The sequence below is a fragment of the Schistocerca serialis genome, chromosome 5, assembly GCF_023864345.2.
Source record: "Schistocerca serialis cubense isolate TAMUIC-IGC-003099 chromosome 5, iqSchSeri2.2, whole genome shotgun sequence".
NCBI classification, from domain to species: domain Eukaryota; kingdom Metazoa; phylum Arthropoda; class Insecta; order Orthoptera; family Acrididae; genus Schistocerca; species Schistocerca serialis.
Window position 1 is genome coordinate 599886828 of NC_064642.1, and position 19129 is coordinate 599905956.

The 19129-nt window shown below is 45.9% G+C and overlaps 1 protein-coding gene across 1 annotated transcript in view; it reads left to right on the plus strand.

Annotated features, from left to right (window-relative positions):
* LOC126482125 (lutropin-choriogonadotropic hormone receptor-like) overlaps positions 1 to 19129 on the plus strand; it is a 367911-nt gene that overhangs the window by 315809 nt on the left and 32973 nt on the right. Inside the window, exons 12-13 of the mRNA XM_050106101.1 lie at positions 6054 to 6082; positions 6304 to 6640. Coding sequence (XP_049962058.1) covers positions 6054 to 6082; positions 6304 to 6640 — 366 coding nt within the window. The remainder of the gene's footprint in view (positions 1 to 6053; positions 6083 to 6303; positions 6641 to 19129) is intronic.

Below are 19129 nucleotides of genomic sequence, written 5' to 3' on the forward strand. Positions count from 1 at the left end.
GTTTACAGCGTCCAGCGGCTAGCGCTGGCAGCCACCTGCGTGCCGGGGAGCTTTGACGTGGATGAGGGGAGTGCGTGCCAGCCGACACACAAATAAGTCGACGTCAGCCGGGCGGGGGCAGCCTCCTCTGCTGGCGACGATTTGAACTAAGTAAGTTGGAGTTTGGACCGTTTGGCGAGCGCACTGTGTGTTGCTGCGAGCTCAAGGATGTGTACTAAGACTGTTGGAGAGCAACTGATGACTGTACTGCTTGAAATAAAGACTTCAGTCCTTTTTCCTTGCAAAATCAGAGGATGTGAAATAGGTTTGTACAAGTGCAGTTTCTTATCTCACGCGACTGTGATGGGTTAGCTGTGAAAACAGATAAGTGACGGTCAAAGTTCGTAGGATGTTGGCTATTTCGTATGTGTGATCGATTATGGTGTTGGAATTTGAACTTGTGACAGATTTTTACTATGGATGTAACGCAAATGGCTTTCTTCCCGCCGAAATCGGACATCTTGAATAAATAATAAATGAAAATAAATGATAATAATAATAAATAGAAGTACAGTTTTCAAGACATTATAGTGTCGGAATTTCAGTTTTGCGCAATTTTCTAGTGGAGGTAGGCCAATAATAATAATAAATAACAATAAATAATAATGAATGATAATAAATGATAATGAATAATAATATAGACAATTACTGTATGGTTTTTGCATCCATTATCGTGTTGGAATTTTAATTTGCGCCAATTTTTTCTGGATGATTAGGTTAGTGGACATAGCACAATTGGCATATTTTCCAGACAAAATTCAAATTTTGCGCCAATTTTCTGGGGGTTAGGTTAGTGGTCATAGCACAATTGACCTACACTCCTGGAAATTGAAATAAGAACACCGTGAATTCATTGTCCCAGGAAGGGGAAACTTTATTGACACATTCCTGGGGTCAGATACATCACATGATCACACTGACAGAACCACAGGCACATAGACACAGGCAACAGAGCATGCACAATGTTGGCACTAGTACAGTGTATATCCACCTTTCGCAGCAATGCAGGCTGCTATTCTCCCATGGAGACGATCGTAGAGATGCTGGATGTAGTCCTGTGGAACGGCTTGCCATGCCATTTCCACCTGGCGCCACAGTTGGACCAGCGTTCGTGCTGGACGTGCAGACCGCGTGAGACGACGCTTCATCCAGTCCCAAACATGGTCAATGGGGGACAGATCCAGAGATCTTGCTGGCCAGGGTAGTTGACTTACACCTTCTAGAGCACGTTGGGTGGCACGGGATACATGCGGACGTGCATTGTCCTGTTGGAACAGCAAGATCCCTTGCCGGTCTAGGAATGGTAGAACGATGGGTTCGATGACGGTTTGGATGTACCGTGCACTATTCAGTGTCCCCTCGACGATCACCAGTGGTGTACGGCCAGTGTAGGAGATCGCTCCCCACACCATGATGCCGGGTGTTGGCCCTGTGTGCCTCGGTCGTATGCAGTCCTGATTGTGGCGCTCACCTGCACGGCGCCAAACACGCATACGACCATCATTGGCATCAAGGCAGAAGCGACTCTCATCGCTGAAGACGACACGTCTCTATTCGTCCCTCCATTCACGCCTGTCGCGACACCACTGGAGGCGGGCTGCACGATGTTGGGGCGTGAGCGGAAGACGGCCTAACGGTGTGCGGGACCGTAGCCCAGCTTCATGGAGACGGTTGCGAATGGTCCTCGCCGATACCCCAGGAGCAACAGTGTCCCTAATTTGCTGGGAAGTGGCGGTGCGGTCCCCTACGGCACTGCGTAGGATCCTACGGTCTTGGCGTGCATCCGTGCGTCGCTGCGGTCCGGTCCCAGGTCGACGGGCACGTGCACCTTCCGCCGACCACTGGCGACAACATCGATGTACTGTGGAGACCTCACGCCCCACGTGTTGAGCAATTCGGCGGTACGTCCACCCGGCCTCCCGCATGCCCACTACACGCCCTCGCTCAAAGTCCGTCAACTGCACATACGGTTCACGTCCACGCTGTCGCGGCATGCTACCAGTGTTAAAGACTGCGATGGAGCTCGGTATGCCACGGCAAACTGGCTGACACTGACGGCGGCGGTGCACAAATTCTGCGCTGCTAGCGCCATTCGACGGCCAACACCGCGGTTCCTGGTGTGTCCGCTGTGCCGTGCGTGTGATCATTGCTTGTACAGCCCTCTTGCAGTGTCCAGAGCAAGTATGGTGGGTCTGACACACCGGTGTCAATGTGTTCTTTTTTCCATTTCCAGGAGTGTATTTTCCTGCCAACATTCAAATTTCCCATGAATTTTTCTGGGTGTTAGGCCAATTCAGCTACCTCCAATAACCTATTTTCCCGCCAAAATCCGCCATCTTGGATGACGCTCCTGCGCTGTTGCCAAGTCTACACGCCGCCATCTTGGATGACGTCATCGCAGCCATCCTGAATAAATTTGCCAACAATGCAGAGTGGCGTCACACGAACCTTGTCCTGCTAGTGATGTTCTGTTCAAGTACCCCCACTGAAACGATATCTCTCAGCTTGCCTTCAGCTCTTGCGTCCCAATGTCAACTGGCAACTTCGTCGCAGCAGAAAGGTGTTATTCAGAGATGAGCACAGTCAACCTGCCAAATGTTGACAGTCGTGCTAATATCATCGTTGTCCTTGGTCACCGTACCGCCAAGCGCTACATCTGAAAAATCCTGTTGGGTCATGTGGTGACTACTGCGTACGTTGGTGGCCCTGAATTCCTTCTCATGCTCGTTAATGCCAGAAGCATTACAAGGGATCTCTTGTGAAGCCTGGACAGCAGTGAATCGCGACCTAATCCTCATCGAAATTATATGGTACATGCTCGAAGCACATGCTCGCGGTCGTCCCCTGTTTACCACGGGCTCTCAAAAAACTCTCAAGAGCTCTCATTCAAGAAATGAAGTCCAGCTCTCGGTGGCCACAAGGAAGCGACTCTCTGAACTGCAGCACAAACGATGAAGCGATGTCTAGGTGGCGTCTGTGTTGCAACATGTAGCAAAGTGGTCTGTGTGTCAGTGGGCTAGTGCCTGCCGTCGGCCGTCCTACATCGCAGTGGCATAGTCGCGCTCGTAGTCCTGAGCTGCTGGAGGTGTGGCGCTGCAGGTGCACACAGTTGAGTCCACCAGATCCCGCGCGACTGCTGTTGGAGCTTGCCATTCCGTTACCAACTTAATGACGTCGGGGGGGGGGGGGGGGTGTCGATACGTGATACCACACTGGCATGCATCTTATTGAAGCTCTCAGAGTCCAATGAAAAGCATTCGGGGTAAGGGCATGAATGATTGTTTCCACTTTTTTTATATGTGAGTAAATCAAGAGAGATGTGAAAAATAAAGTTGAAACAAGGCCCCGGGAAAAGAAAACTTCTCATTAGAACTACTGACGGCCTTGGGAGAGTCAGTCCTGACAAAACTCTACCATCTGGTGAGCAAGATATATGAGACAGGTGAAATATCCTCAGACTTCAAGAAGAATATAATAATTCCAATCCCAAAGAAAGCAGGTGTTGACAGATGTGAAAATTACCGATCTATCAGTTTCATAAGTCACAGCAGCAAAATAGTAACACGAATTCTTTACAGACGAATGGAAAAACTGGTAGAAGCCGACCTCAGGGAAGATCAGTTTGGATTCTGTAGAAATATTGGAACACGTGAGGCAATACTGACCCTACAGCTTACCTTAGAAGAAAGATCAATGAAAGGCCAACCTACCATTCTAGCAATAGTAGACCTACATAAAGCTTTTGACAATGTTGACTGGAACACTCTCTTTCAAATTCTAAAGGTGGCAGGGGTAAAATACAGGAAGCGAAGGGCTATTTACAATTTGTACAGTAACCAGATGGCAGTTATAAGAGTCGAGGGGCACGAAAGGGAAGCAGTGGTTGGGAAAGGTGTGAGACAGGGTTGTAGCCTCTCCCCGATATTATGCAGTCTGTATAATGAGCAAGCAGTAAAGGAAACGAAAGAGAAATTCGGAGTAGGTATTAAAATCCATGGAGAAGAAATAAAAACTTTGAGGTTCGCCGATGACATTGTAATTCTATCAGACACAGCAAATGACTTGGCAGAGCAGTTGAACGGAATGGATAGTGTCTTGAAAGGAGGATATACAGTGAACATCAACAAAAGCAAAACGAGGATAATGGAATGTAGTCGAATTAAGTCGGGTGATGCTGAGGGAGTTAGATTAGGAAATGAGACACTTAAAGTAGTAAAGGAGTTTTGCTATTTGGGGAGCAAAATAACTGATGATGGTCGAAGTAGAGAAGATATAAAATGTAGACTGGCAATGGCAAGGAAAGCGTTTCTGAAGAAGAGAAATTTGTTAACATCGAGTATAGATTTAAGTGTCAGGAAGTCGTTTCTGAAAGTATTTGTACGGAGTGTAGCCATGTATGGAAGTGAAACATGGACGATAAATAGTTTGGACAAGAAGAGAATAGAAGCTTTCGAAATGTGGTGCTACAGAAGAATGCCGAAGATTAGAATGGTGGATTACATAACTAATGATGAAGTATTTAATAGAATTGGGGAGAAGAGGAGTTTGTGGCTCAACTTGACAAAAAGTAGGTACCGGTTAGTAGGGCATGTTCTGAGGCATCAAGGGATCACAAATTTAGCATTGGAGGGCAACGTGGAGGGTAAAAATCGTAGAGGGAGACCAAGAGATGAATACACTAAGCAGATTCAGATGGATGTAGGTTTCAGTAAGTACTGGGAGATGAAGAAGCTTGCATAGGATAGGGTAGCATGGAGAGCTGCATCAAACCAGTCTCAGGACTGAAGACCACAACAACAACAACAATTTGGTTACACACTCAGTCCTCAATTATTGCTCAGTCTAGTATCACAGATGCCTAATTCTTTTGAGTAGTGTATTATTATTGGTCCTCTCTTCAACCCCAGTTCATTCTTGTTAACACCAGTAGGCTACCTGTTACAAAGTACGAGTAAGGGAGGGGAACTTCATGGAGTTATCTCTGGCTAGATACAGGATATTGGTTCCCATGCAGTCTTGAAATATGTGGTGTACGAAGCATCCTGTTCTATGAAGAGGTTGAAAAAATCAGTCAACCAGTTGCAAAACAAACGTTTATTTTCCCTTGACCTCCGTTTCGATATTTCTAAAAATATCTTCAGAAGTAGTTGTTACATCACCACATATTGTAAAGTAATGTAGCAAGGCCCACTCCTTCTGAAGAAGATATTTTTAGAAATATGGAAACCTATGTCAAGGGCTAATAAAACATGGTTTTGCAACTGACTATTTTTGCAGCCTCTTCATATTTGGAAACAATTAAAAAGCCAAGATCGCTTATATACTATGTGCTGGACCGAGACTCGAACGCGGGACCTTTGCCTTTCCTGGGCAAGTGCTCTACCAACTGAGCTACCCAAGCACGTCTCACACCCCGTCCTCACAGCTTTACTTCAGCCAGTACCTCGTCTCCTACCTTCCAAATTTCACAGAAACTTCCCATGAGAACCTTTAAAAACCAGCACTTCTGGAAGAAAGGATGTTGCGGAGACATGGCTTAGCCACAGCCTGGGGGATGTTACCAGAATGAGATTTTCACTCTGCAGCGGAGTGTGCGCTGTTATGAACCAACGCACACTCAGCTGCAGAGTGAAAATCTCAACCGCTTATATGCTGTTTACTGGATAACTGGTTTCAATACACTAAAGGTGCCATCATCGGATCTGAATGTAGATTAACATTTATAAACCATTTGGATATAGCGATACATGAGGCAGACCATCTGATATAAAATCATTGCCTGCCTCCTCTATCGTTATATCCAATTGCTTTATAAATGTTAAATCTACATTGAGATCCGATGATGGCACCCTTAGTGTGTAGAAACAGGTTGTGCAGTAAAGAGCATTTAAGCGATCTTGACTTTGGAATTATTTCTACAACAGAGTGATCCCCCAATGTGTTCACTGCTCTTCATATTTATGCAGCTGATGATCCACAGCCATGTTTAAGATTTTGGCCCTGAACTTTCCCAGATGTGCCTGTATCTCTCTGTGGAAGCGCGGTACGCTCTGTGCCGGCAGGTCACGGCCGGCCGGGTTGTCCGAGCGGTTCTATACGGTATAGTCTGGAACTGCGCTGCTACTAAGGTTCGAATCCTGCCTCGGGCATGGATGTGTGTGATGTCCTTAGGTTAGTTACGTTTAAGTAGTTCTTATTTCTAGGGGACTGATGACCTAAGATGTTAAGTCCCATAGTGCTCAGAGTCATTTTTTGAACCGGCAGGTGACGGTGTCTCCGGTGCGCGCCGAGTGCGGCCGGCTGTCGCAGAACTACCGCCAGGTGGAGTGCCGGCCGCGGCCGGACGCGTTCAGCCCGTGCGAGGACCTGATGGGCGGCTGGGCGCTGCGCGGCGCCGTCTGGCTGGTGGCGCTGGCGGCGCTCGCCGGCAACCTGGCCGTGCTGCTGGTGCTGGGCTGCGCGCGCCGCTCCGTGCCCGGCTTCCTGATGGCGCAGCTGGCCGCCGCCGACCTCTGCATGGGCCTCTACCTGCTGCTGCTCGCCGCGCAGGACGCGCGCTCCGTCGGCCGCTACTTCACCACCGCCGTCGCCTGGCAGACAGGTGCGAACGTACACATAACGACGCTTAGTACTGGTTACTACGCACCGTATATGGGGTGCGATCAGAAAGTAATGGCAACTTTTTAATTTCGGGGTTTATGCACCCGATTTGGAAAATAAACTACTGACCATTAAAATTGCTACACCAAGAAGAAATGCAGATGATACACGGGTATTCATTGGACAAATATATTATACTAGAACTGACATGTGATTATATTTTCATGCAATTTGGGTGCATAGATCGTGAGAAATCAGTACCCAGAACAACCACCTCCGGCCGTAATAACGGCCTTGATACGCCTGGGCATTGAATCAAACAGAGCTTGGATGGCGTGTACAGGTACAGCTGCCTATGCAGCTTCGACACGATACCACAGTTCATCACGACTAGTGATTGGCGTATTGGTATGAGCCAGTTGCTCGGCCACCATTGGCCAGCCGTTTTCAATTGGTGAGAGATCTGGAGAATGTGCTGGCCGGGGCAGCAGTCGAACATTTTCTGTATCCAGAAATGCCCGTACAGGACCTGCAACATGCGGTCGTGCATTGTCCTGCTGAAATGTAGTTTCGCAGGGATTGAATGAGGGGTAGAGCCATGGGTCTGAAATGTAACGTTCACTATACAAAGTGGCGTCAATGCGAACAAGAAGTGACCCCATACCATCACGGCGGGTGATACGCCAGCATGGCGATGACGAATACACGCTTCCAATGTGCGTACACCGCGATGTCGCCAAACATGGATGCGACCATCATGATGCTATAAACAGGACTTGGATTCATCCGAAAAAATGGCGTTTTGCCATTCGTGCACCCAGGTTCGTCGTTGAGAACACCATCGCAAGCGCTCCTGTCTGTGATGCAGCGTGAAGGGTAACCGCAGCCACGGTCTCCGACGCGATAGGCCATGCTCCTTCAAACGTCGTCGAACTGTTCGTGCAGATGGTTGTTGTCTTGCAAACTTCCCCGTATGCTGACTCAGGGGTCGAGACGAGGCTGCACGATCAGTTAGAGCCACGCGGATAAGATGCCTGTCATCTCGACTGCTAGTGATACGAGGCCGTTGGGACCCAGCACGGCGTTCCGTTTTACCCTCCTGAACCCACCGATTCCATATCTGCTAACAGTCATCGTATCTCGACCAACGCGAGCAGCAATGTCGCGATACGAAAAACCGCAATCGCTATAGGCTACAATCCGACCTTTCTCAAAGTCGGAAACTTGATGGTACGCATTTCTCCTCCTTACACGAGGCATCACAACAACGTTTCACTAGGCAATGCCGGTGAACTGCTGTTTGTGTATGAGAAATCGGTTGGAAACTTTTTTCATGTCAGCACGTTGTAGGTGTCGTCACCGGTGCCAACCTTGTGTGAATGCTCTGAAGAGCTAATCATTTGCATATCACACATCTTCCTGTCGGTTAAATTTCGCGTCTGTAGCACGTCATCTTCGTGGTGTAGCAAATTTAATGGCCAGTAGTGTATCTTGTTGGGATACATGTTCCTAACGTTTTCATTCTGCATGTGTGAGGGTTTTACGGTGTGTAGATACATCCTTCCCGCTTGTTTTCAAACTTGTGTTCAACCTGTTCCTGTGAGTGGCACCCTCACAGCATGTCTTCAAGGTGCCTGCTACACTTGACGTTCGTCAGAAGCAACGTGCTGACATAGAATTCCTGTGCTGTGAAAACGAGACAGTGGGAAACACCCACAAGAGGTTGAAAAAGGCCTATGGAGAACTGCTGTCGATCGCGGTACAGTTAGTCGGTGGTCAAGCAGGTTACGTGATGACACGGCAGTATTGAGGACTGTCCTCTCAGCGGCAGGACCTACTCATAACAAACTGACGCGAACTTTTCGACTCTGTAAGCGCAGAACGGAATCAGTGATCCTAAGGCCGTTGCAGCATCCCTGAATATGCAAGTAAATAGAAATATAAAAAAAGGGAGGAAGGTTCATCTGTTTAGAAAGAGTAATAGAAGGCAGATTTAAGACTACCTAACAGATCAAAACGAAAATTTCTGTTCCGACGCTGACAATGTTGAGTGCTTATGGAAAAAGATCATGGCAATCGTAAAATGCGTTTTAGACAGGTACGTGCCGAGTAAAACTGTGAGGGACAAGAGAAACCCACCGTGATTCAACAACAAAGTTAGGAAACTACTGCGAAAGCAAACATAGCTTCACTACAAATTTAAATGCAGCCAAAACCTCTCAGACAAACACAAGCTAAACGATGTCAAAGTTAGCGTAACGAGGGCTATCCTTGAAGCGTTCAGCGAATTCGAAAGTAAAATTCTATGCACCGACTTGACAGAAAATCCTTGGAAGTTCTGGTCTTACATTAAATCAGTAAGTGGATCGAAACAGCATATCCATACACTCTGGGATGATAGTGGCATTGAAACGGAGGATGACTCGCGCAAAGCTGAAATACTAAATACCTTTTTCCAAAGTTGTTTCACAGAGGAAGACCACACTGCAGTTCCTTCTCTAAACTCTCGCACGAACGAAAAAATGGCTGACATCGAAATAAGTGTCCAAGGAGTAGAAAAGCAACTGAAATCACTCAACAGAGGGCAGTCCACTGGCTCTGACGGGATACCAATTCGATTCTACACAGAGTACTCCAAAGAACTTGCCCCCTTATAACAGCCGTGTACAGCAAGACTCTAGAGGAACAGAAGGTTCCAAGAAGGGTCGCCGAGCAGATGCGCAAAATTGTAGGCCTATTTCTCTGACATCGATCCGTTGTAGAATTTTAGAACATGTTTTTTGCTAGCGTATCATGTCATTTCTGGAAACCCAGAATCTACTCTGTAGTAATCAACATGGATTGTGAAAACAGCGATCGTGTGAGAATCAACTCGCCTTATTTGTTCATGAGACCCAGAAAATATTAGATACAGGCTCCCAAGTAGATGCCGTTTTCCTTCACTTCCGGAAGGCGTTCGATACAGTTCCGCACTGTCGCCTGATAAATAAAGTAGGAGCCTACGGAGTATCAGACCAGCTGTGTGACTGGATTGAAGAGTTTTTAGGAAACAGAACACAGCATGTTGTTCTCAATTGAGAGACGTCTACAGACGTTAAAGTAACCTCTGGCATGCCACAGAGGAATGTTATGGGACCATTGCTTTTCACAATATATGTAAATGACCTAATAGATAGAATCGGAAGTTCCATGCGGCTTTCCACGGATGATGCTGTAGTATACAGAGAAGTTGCAGCATTAGAAAATTGCAGCGAAATGCAGGAAAATCTGCAGTGAATAGGCACTTGGTCCTGGGAGTGGCTACTGACCCTTAACATAGACAAATGTAATGTACTGCGAATACATATAAAGAAGGATCCATTATTGTATGATTATATGATAGCGGAACAAAGACTGGTAGCAGTTACTTCTGTAAAATATCTGGGAGTACGCATACGGAACGATTTGAAGTGGAATGATCATATAAAATTAATAGTTGGTAAGGCGGGTGCCAGGTTGAGATTCATTGGGAGAGTCCTTAGAAAATGTAGCCCATCAACAAAGCAGGTGGCTTACAAAACACTCGTTCGACCTATACTTGAGTATTGCTCATCAGTGTGGGATCCGTACCAGGTCGGGTTGACGGAGGAGATATAGAAAATCCAAAGAAGAGTGGCCCGTTTCGTCACAGGGTTATTTGGTAAGTGTGATAGCGTTACGGAAATGTTTAGCAGACTCTGCAAGAGAGGCGCTCTGCATCGCGGTGTAGCTTGCTCGCCAGGTTTCGAGGGGGTGCGTTTCTGGATGAGGTATCGAATATATTGCTTCCCCCTACTTATACCTCCCGAGGAGATCACGAATGTAAAATTAGAGAGATCCGAGTGCGCACGGAGGCTTTCCGGCAGTCGTTCTTCCCACGAACCATACGCGACTGGAACAGGAGAGGGAGGTAATGACAGTGCACGTGAGTTGCCCTCCGCCACACACTGTTGGGTGGCTTGCGGAATACAAATGTAGATGTAGGTAGACGCAGGCCTCGTACTGCACACACTCAACACAATGTGCAGAGAGTTAACGAATTGGTGACTGGTGACAGACGCATCACAGTGAACCAGTTGTCACGCTACGTTGGGATAGGGGAAGGAGGTGTTTGCAGAATACTGAAAGTGGTGGCGTTAAAAAAGGTTTGTGGCAGGTGGGTTCCCAGGATGTTGACAGTGGCTCACAAAGAAGCAAGAAAAACGGTATGCAGCGAACTTTTGGAACAGTACGAGAATGGTGGAGATAAATTTCTTGGAAGAATTGTGACAGGTGATGAAATACGGCTCCGTCATTTTTCACCAGAGACGAACAGGCAAACAATGAAGTGGCATGATGCAAACTCACTCAAGAAAAAAAATTCAAAACCACACCTTCTACTGGAAAAGTTATGGCTACAGTGTTTTTCGATTCCGAAGGACTCTTGCTTGTGGACATCATGCCAAGTGGAACCACCATAAATTCTGTTGCGTATGTGACGACACTGAAGAAACTTCAAGATCGACTGAGTTGTGTTCGACCACATCGGCAAAAGCAAGATGTTTTGCTGCTGCACGACAATGCACGGCCACACGTCAGTCAAAAATCCATGGAAGCGATCATAAAACTCGGATGGACAACACTGAAACACCCGCCTTACAGTCCCGACCTAGCTCCATGTGACTGTCATCTCGTTGGGAAACTGAAAGACTCTCTTTGTCGAACAAGGTTTGAAGATGATGACTCCCTTGTGCACGCTGCCAAACAGTGGCTCCAACAGGTTGGTCCAGAATTTTGCCATGCGGGTATACAGGCGCTGGTTCCAAAATGGCGTAAGGCAGTTGAGAGATATGGAAATTATGTGGAGAAATGAAAATATTGTTCCTAAAGGATGTATCTACACACTGTAAAACTTTCAAACATGTAGAATAAAAGATGGATTTAAAAAAAAAAGTTGTGTGGATTTCTTTTGGAGTGACTCTCGTATGTCTGCGTTTTCAACTGTTTTGAATATTTAATTTATTGTTGGCAGTGAAGCGGCTTCGCTGCGTAAGGCACTTTTAGTGTGAATTTGCAGTGGTGGATAGCAGCCATACACGTAACTCAGGTAACATTGGCTTGGGTTGTTTGGCTTCAAATGGTTCAAATGGCTCTGAGCACTATGGGACTTAACATCTGAGGTCATCGGTCCCCTAGAACTTAAAACTACTTAAACGTAACTAACCTGAGGACATCACACACATCCATGCCCGGGGAAGGATTTGAACCTGCGACAGTACCGGTCACGCGGTGCCAGACTGAAGCGCTTAGAACCGCTCGATCACACTGGCCGGCGGTTGTTTGGGGGAAGAGACCAAACTAAGAGGTTATCGATCTGATCGGATTAGGGAAGGACGGGGAAGGAAGTCGACCGTGCCCTTTCAAAGGAACCATCCCGGCCTTTGCCTGAAGCGATTTAGGGAAGTCAAGAAAACCCAAAAAAAAAAAATGGTTCAAATGGCTCTGAGCACTATGGGACTTAACTTCTGAGGTCATCAGTCCCCTAGAACTTAGAACTACTTAAACCTAACTAACCTAAGGACATCACACACATCCATGCCCGAGGCAGGATTCGAACCTGCGACCGTAGCGGACACGCGGTTCCAAACTGAAGCGCTTAAAACCGCACGGCCACACCGGCCGGCACGGAAACCCAAATGAGGATGGCCGGACGCGGGATTGAACCGTCGTCCTCCTGAATGGGAGTCCAGTGTGCTAACCACTGCGCCACCTCGCTCGGTCAGGCTACGTGAAGTTTCAAAGTATGCCAGACCAACGTGGGCGCAAGAGATGCTGAAACGTGGTGCTCAGTGGGACTGAGAGTAACTCTGGCCACAAGCTGACATCCAAACCAACACACTAGCGCTAAACTAACGAGTGTCAGTACGTAACTAGAAGAGGCATATTCGTAAAAAATATGCGCACTGCCGGGTATAAATAGGGGGCACTCAAGTAATACTAGTGTCTTTAGTGTCACAGATGTCTGAGGCGACGGTGCTGCGCTACACGGGCGTCCATATGAAGCTTCCGACGGAGGAGCACACGTCCAGTCTGAGGCGGGGCCAAGGTTCGAACCCTCTGACTTCAAAAGGGACTCGAGCCAGCCAACAGTGGCCAACAGCAGCCCTCCTAACAGCATGGTCGGCCCCTGTCTAGAGGTAGGGAGTCGCATCCTGGCTGCTGCAGAGGACACCCGCTTGCCACCATTCGCTTTCTGCCCCTGTGGGGAGCCGGTCGGCATAGCGCGGGGCCGTCATCGAAGAATTCGCTGTTGGCTGTCACATCTGGGCCACGGGCAACGGGGCTGCGTCCTCAGCAAAGCAGGGCGACCAAAACCGTCGAGTGAGCGGTATTCGAAGCGAGTGGGACCATGAACGCCTGTACTGCCTGAGGCAAAGAAAAATAAAATATTTAGAGACTTCTGTAGCGCCTCTACCCCTCACCACAGCCTCGAACCCACCATTTCCCTACCTCTGACGACTTCAACCGTCAGGAAAGTTATTCATGTTTTTGAATGCTCTGCGAATTTTTAGTTTCGAAATACATGGATCGAAAAATTTACATTAAATTTTTCTTGAAAAATGAAATAAGGTGCACCACCACTTTCAAAATGTTCACTGTGGCTTTTGGCGAATCCACTATGAGTAGAACAACAGTTTACGAGTGATATAAACAAACGTTTGTGAACCGTGAATTTACTTTTCAAAGAATTTTCTTAAGAATTTATTTTATTTACTAGCGATTCATCAAGAACATTAACATATTTAATCACACTATGTGAGCGTGGAAGTAGTTTCCAGGGAGTAACTGTTGAAATCATAATTAAATTGCTTTTAACAAATGGGAATTTTATTCCTAAATACGTTTTTTTTAAAGAAACAGATTTAAAATTATAAGCAGAAAGCACCCTCTAAATATCAAGTACAATTTATTCAGAGGCAGAAAGAAACAAATTTTTGAGTGTATGATCTTTCGGGCTGAGAAGCTTGCCGCTCCCTTTTGATATGGCCGTAGCCACGACCGCTCACAACAACCTCTGAAAGAGTACCCTGGTACAAATCTGCAACACACCATATTACTTTAAACTAAAAGTTTTAACATATCACACAAACACACAAACTATGCACCCCGTAGGAGGGATGGAAATGGTACAGAACACTAAAATTAAAAGATTAACTTGCCACCGAAGGTGCAACGTGATTTTAACTTCTAAGAAAAGTCTTACGGTGGAAGGGTGGCAACTTTATATGCTAAAATGACCATGAAATGCAATCTTATATAAAATTATGCAAGGTTGGCCAAACGAGTTAACATGCTCTACAGTGCACATACACCGCCTCTCAAGAAGATAGGCAAGGTAAAAACATATTTCAGGAATTAGTCCGTTACACTCCAAGCAATAAATTCGTTAACACACCGAATCCGACAAACATGGCAGAGGCAGCTACTAACGTACGGTAGATTGATAGAGCGATTATCGAACAACCCGAACCACAGGTTGGTCTAACCCGCCACTACTCCACAAGGGAAGAACGAACCACCCAATTTATAAATAACCACCTTCCCGCGGGTGGGCAAACGGAGAAGAATGGTGGGACGACCCCAAAGCAAAACGGCCGGTTACCTCGCCAAGAAAACAAGCAGAATTTAACAAGAGTAAATCAAACAACATATCACCAATCACCTAACTTATTATAAACTGCGATATCTCGAGAAGACCTGGCGCAGCGCCCCCAAATCGCTCCCCCGAACCGTCCGCTGCCAGCCGCTTCAACGGACGCAGGAAGGCGCGCCGATCTCCCGTCTTTCCTGGTCCGTACCAACCGACCGACTGCCCGCTGCTCCGTCCGTGACTGCTGTTCCGTCGCGACTGCACTGCTGGTGCGTCTCCCAGTCACTTCCAGACACACGACGGCGGAAGTACTGGCTCGGACCCAACCATGCAGAGGAAACACGCCCACTGCCAAACGACATCCCTGTACCAGAAAAGGACCGAGCCAAGCTCCACAAGATGGTAATTGAAGGGGCCCAGAAGCGCTCGGAGAACCATTTACATCACGGCGTCGCAGCTCGCACCGGCCAGACTGATGTCGTGGGCTGACTGCTATTGCTCTCGTGTCGACCGCGAAGCCACTACCCCTCGCTATACGGCGCGGCCCACTGGACTCACGTGGCGACCTCACATGCACCGACGCTCAAGACGGACAAGTCATCTCGTGTCTCTGCGCGACCAACCAACCGATCGATCCAACCGCCAATGACCATTGCCTGAGCAAACTCGAGCAGACTGGCGGCCTAACGCGCAGACTCAGATGCAGGAACTAAGCCCCGACCGGGCGACCACTCGCTGAGTTCTCCTCAGTTCTCTTACTGGCGGAGTGGAAAGACTCTCATTTTGCCAGTTGTAAAGATTGATCCGAACTACTGACTTACTAGCACTCCGAACGACAGACAGACGCTAACTGCCTCGCAAATTCCGACGAGAGATAAACTAGCAAGCTGGGGATGAGAGACTGACCCTGACTGACCGACTCAGACCCCTGGCGAGCTCATAGCGCCCCTTAAATGGACGTGAACAGGCAACCTTTCCCCTTTTCCACCAGAGGGAGACACCAAAGCTGTGATTGCCACAGCGGTGCCACCACCAGAAACGAAGGGCGACTGCTTCACACTACGCGCCGCTGTGCGCTCTTCAAAACAGCAGTTTTTACCACGGCTCAGTTTGAAAGAGTTCCGAGAAGACGTTGAAGACGACAACTGCCCTGGACGCCATTACACGTTAATTACTCACGACGAAGTGGAGGAAGTGAACAAATTGGTTATAGAAAATCGCTGAATCACCAACAGAGAAGTTGCTGATGATGTCGACATTTCCTCTGGCTCATAGCAAGCGGTTTTTGCGGATGTTTTCGATGTGAAATGTGTAGCAGCGAAGTTTGTTCCGAAACTGTTGATTTTCGATCAAAAACGACGTCGCAGGACATCGCTCAGGAATTTCTGAATAAAGTCGACAGTGATCCAGTACTTTTAAAGAAGGTTATAACAGGTGACGAAACATGGGTATATGGGTATGACGTCGAAACCAAGGTCCAACTGTTCCAGTGAAGTCCCACTGAAGAGCAAAGACCGAAAAAAGAAATTCTACAAGTTCGATCACATGTCAAGGTTCTTCTCACTATTTTATTCGATTATAGTGGGACAGTTCTTCATGAATTCTGGCTTATGGTCGAACGGTCAATAAGGGATACTACTTGTATATTATTCCCCGTTTCTGTCAAGCAATCCGAAGAAAACGACCAGACTTACGGAAAACCACCCCTGGATATTACATCACGATAATACTCCCGCTCACATCTCAATGCTCGTTCCTGATTTTTTGGCAAAAAACAAAACTGTTATGTTACCTCAGCCACCGTATCCGCCGGAGATGGTAACCTACGACTTCTTTTTATTCCCGAGGCTGAAGAGATCCATCAAAGGACGTCGTTTTGCCGTCATTGAGGAGATAAAAACAGAATCGCGGGAGGAGTTGAAAACAATAACGAAAAGCGAGTTCCAACATTGAAGAAAGAGCTGTCATAAGCGTATTATGTATCAGAGGGACTGCTCTGAAGGGGAAAGAGTTGATGTTGATTAATAAATGACGATTATTTAAGCTTGTACACATATGTATTTGAAATTTGAAGACCTAGGGCACCATTTTAGCGAGATACTAACTGTCCAAAAGGGAACGTACGAACTTCTCTTCACCGATTTGATTCGTATTGACAGTGTCTGCAGGGCATCACCAGGACTGCAACATATGTAAACAGGGAGCCGTCACTTTCACCCTTTTCGAAAAAATCTATTCTGAAATCTGTAGACGTCTTTGTATACCTTGTATGATCGCTGCTATGCAACGTGTCCACAGCTGAGAAGTAAGTGCGTAGTTTTATAGTTGTGAGGCCTCTGTATCGATTCCTCTTGAGGCCCTACTTCTTTTCGTGAGTTATCTACACCAATAATCGTCGCTATGCGTCGGTATCCGAGGTATGCATCGAAAAATGTGTGACGACCGAGAACCGTTTATGAATGTAAACCAAGTTTGTTTTGCAGTAGATACAGTGAAAAAACCGTGGGCATGAAAAAGTTCATCTACTGTATATCGCGATAATGGTTGTCTTCCATGTTTCTACCATCGGTATTTTCCTCATCTCATTCAGGCAGTGCTGCATAGGTTATACATTAGAGTTTCACAAATATAGTTACAGTTAAATGACTACACCACTTTGATTCAAAGTTCTCGTGTTGCCTTCTTTCATTTGCAATCTTCTTAAGAACCTTTTTTTTTCTTTTTTCAAGGTTAAAATTACAAAAACAGCAAACGAATCATTAAATATTGATATTTTCCGCTATTATAGTAAATATCTTGTTAGAACTGCGTGGGAATGAAGAAAAAACCTAGCAGCAGCGAGATTAGAACTAGAGACATCGGCCTATGAAACTAATCCCTTACTCTGTTCGCTGCTCTCTCTTTGAACACTAGCGGCTCTGCAGAGCATTACAACACAAACATGCCTATAATTTTCAAACTCGATTTTCTCAAAAACGGTTGAGAGGTGCACTTTCCTGTTTGGGATGACCTGTATCTCTGTAATTTTGAGGTACTACTGTAGCCAGTAAAATCCCGAGACCCGTCGCTGAGAGAACGTGTCTGACACCAGCTCTGATATTAACTTCATCCCTGTGACAGGACCGCGGACATGGAGAACCAGTTACAACAGTTGTCAGTCAACTTGCCTTATGAGAGGATCCAATGGCTTTGTGACACACTTCCAAACCTAACCAGAGGATGCATCAAGGCCAGAAGGGCTGCAACGTCATCTGATTAGTGGATTCATAAAGCCAAAGTTGCTTAGTTTCTATGGTAACTAAAGTAAGATCACATCATCTCTCAACCCGTGAAATATAATTTCGTTTCCTCCTCCCTTTCTCGGCACTTCACTTGATTTGTCATGCAGTGGGTTTTCAGTAAACATGGATTAGCATAGAGGCCTAGTATCCTGGGTAGATTATTTGTTTACCCTCTGCCAGGTACTGAAATCTGATTTTAAAAGTATCCATGTAGATGTAGATGTATATCCATGTAGATGTAGATGTACCCAAAACTTGGGTTTCTTATTTTAATATCTCTGGTTTACATATGTATATAGTATTCAAACGTTATGTTAGCATTTGCATGCGTGATGAAAACTGTAAATACTGAATTCAGCGTCTCAGCTGTATTTAGTATTCAGATTCAACTGATATGATGAGAGCACAAATCTGAACCTGTTAATTTCCTTTACATATGCACAAAAATTTCCTATCTTTTTCTAAAAAAAATTTTCCAGGAAATTGTTTTAGGATGGTGCAGCACTTGTGATGGATGCATGATTTGCCTTTATATCTCCGTATCAGTTTTCCGAAATTCTCTTTTCAGTGAGAGTGTAGTCTATGATTATTCACAAAATTTTTCGATTGTTTCTCTCAAACCATGTTGGGATATCTTACTTTACTTACCTCGTATTTTTCCACAGCGTGGTTCAAAACATCTTTTAATTTGACCACAGCATTTTCAATTTTATCTAAATGATCTCGTCGTTTTTAGCAGGTTGTTAGTAACAATCCACGGCTTCTAGTAAACATAAAACCACCCACAGTATATTAATTAAGTTATTTGATTGCTGAATATCGCTTCCGTAATATTATCTTAGTTACCAAAGTCGTTTTTCTTTGACGACACTCTAGAAGAATTGGATCTGTTTGTAGCCAGGAGCTTAAAAGATATTGCTTTGAGGTATGAGCTGGCAGACCACATTATGGAGGCAGTTATATGACTATGGATTTATTATTACTTCGCCTAACAACAAACAACATATTTCATTGTTTTTAGTACACGTTATATGCTTGAAATATGTGGTTACACTATCCTTGTTGCTGTATATAGATTACGCCATACGAATATATAGTTATTTAAAATATTCTTGCGTTATTTTTTCATTTTTTGTCCTTGTGTCTGTAGTGGGGAATTGGGGGGGGGGGGGGGAGAGTAGTGTGGAAGGTCAGTCTATTATTGGTGTTATTATAATTATTACTCATAGAACAAACTGGTAAGCCATGCACGCATACAGTAACAGATATCCCATATAACGTGTAATATCTGTAGAGGTTGTTTCATTTGCATAGCAATGTGTGCCCCAAAATAAAGGAGACAGAAGGAAGGTGAGATGTTTTATGACAGTCTATAGAAAACACGAGACTACTATGCACGGACAGGGAGGGGATGGCTAATACATAAGTAGAAATATTGCGAGAAATGCATGCTTGAACATTAATGCAGGCGCTATGTAATCATGCAGGATGTTGTATTTGACGATGAATGACACCCTCCATACGTTGCAAGAATCAGTCGTGGTCAAAATAGTGTTCTGTG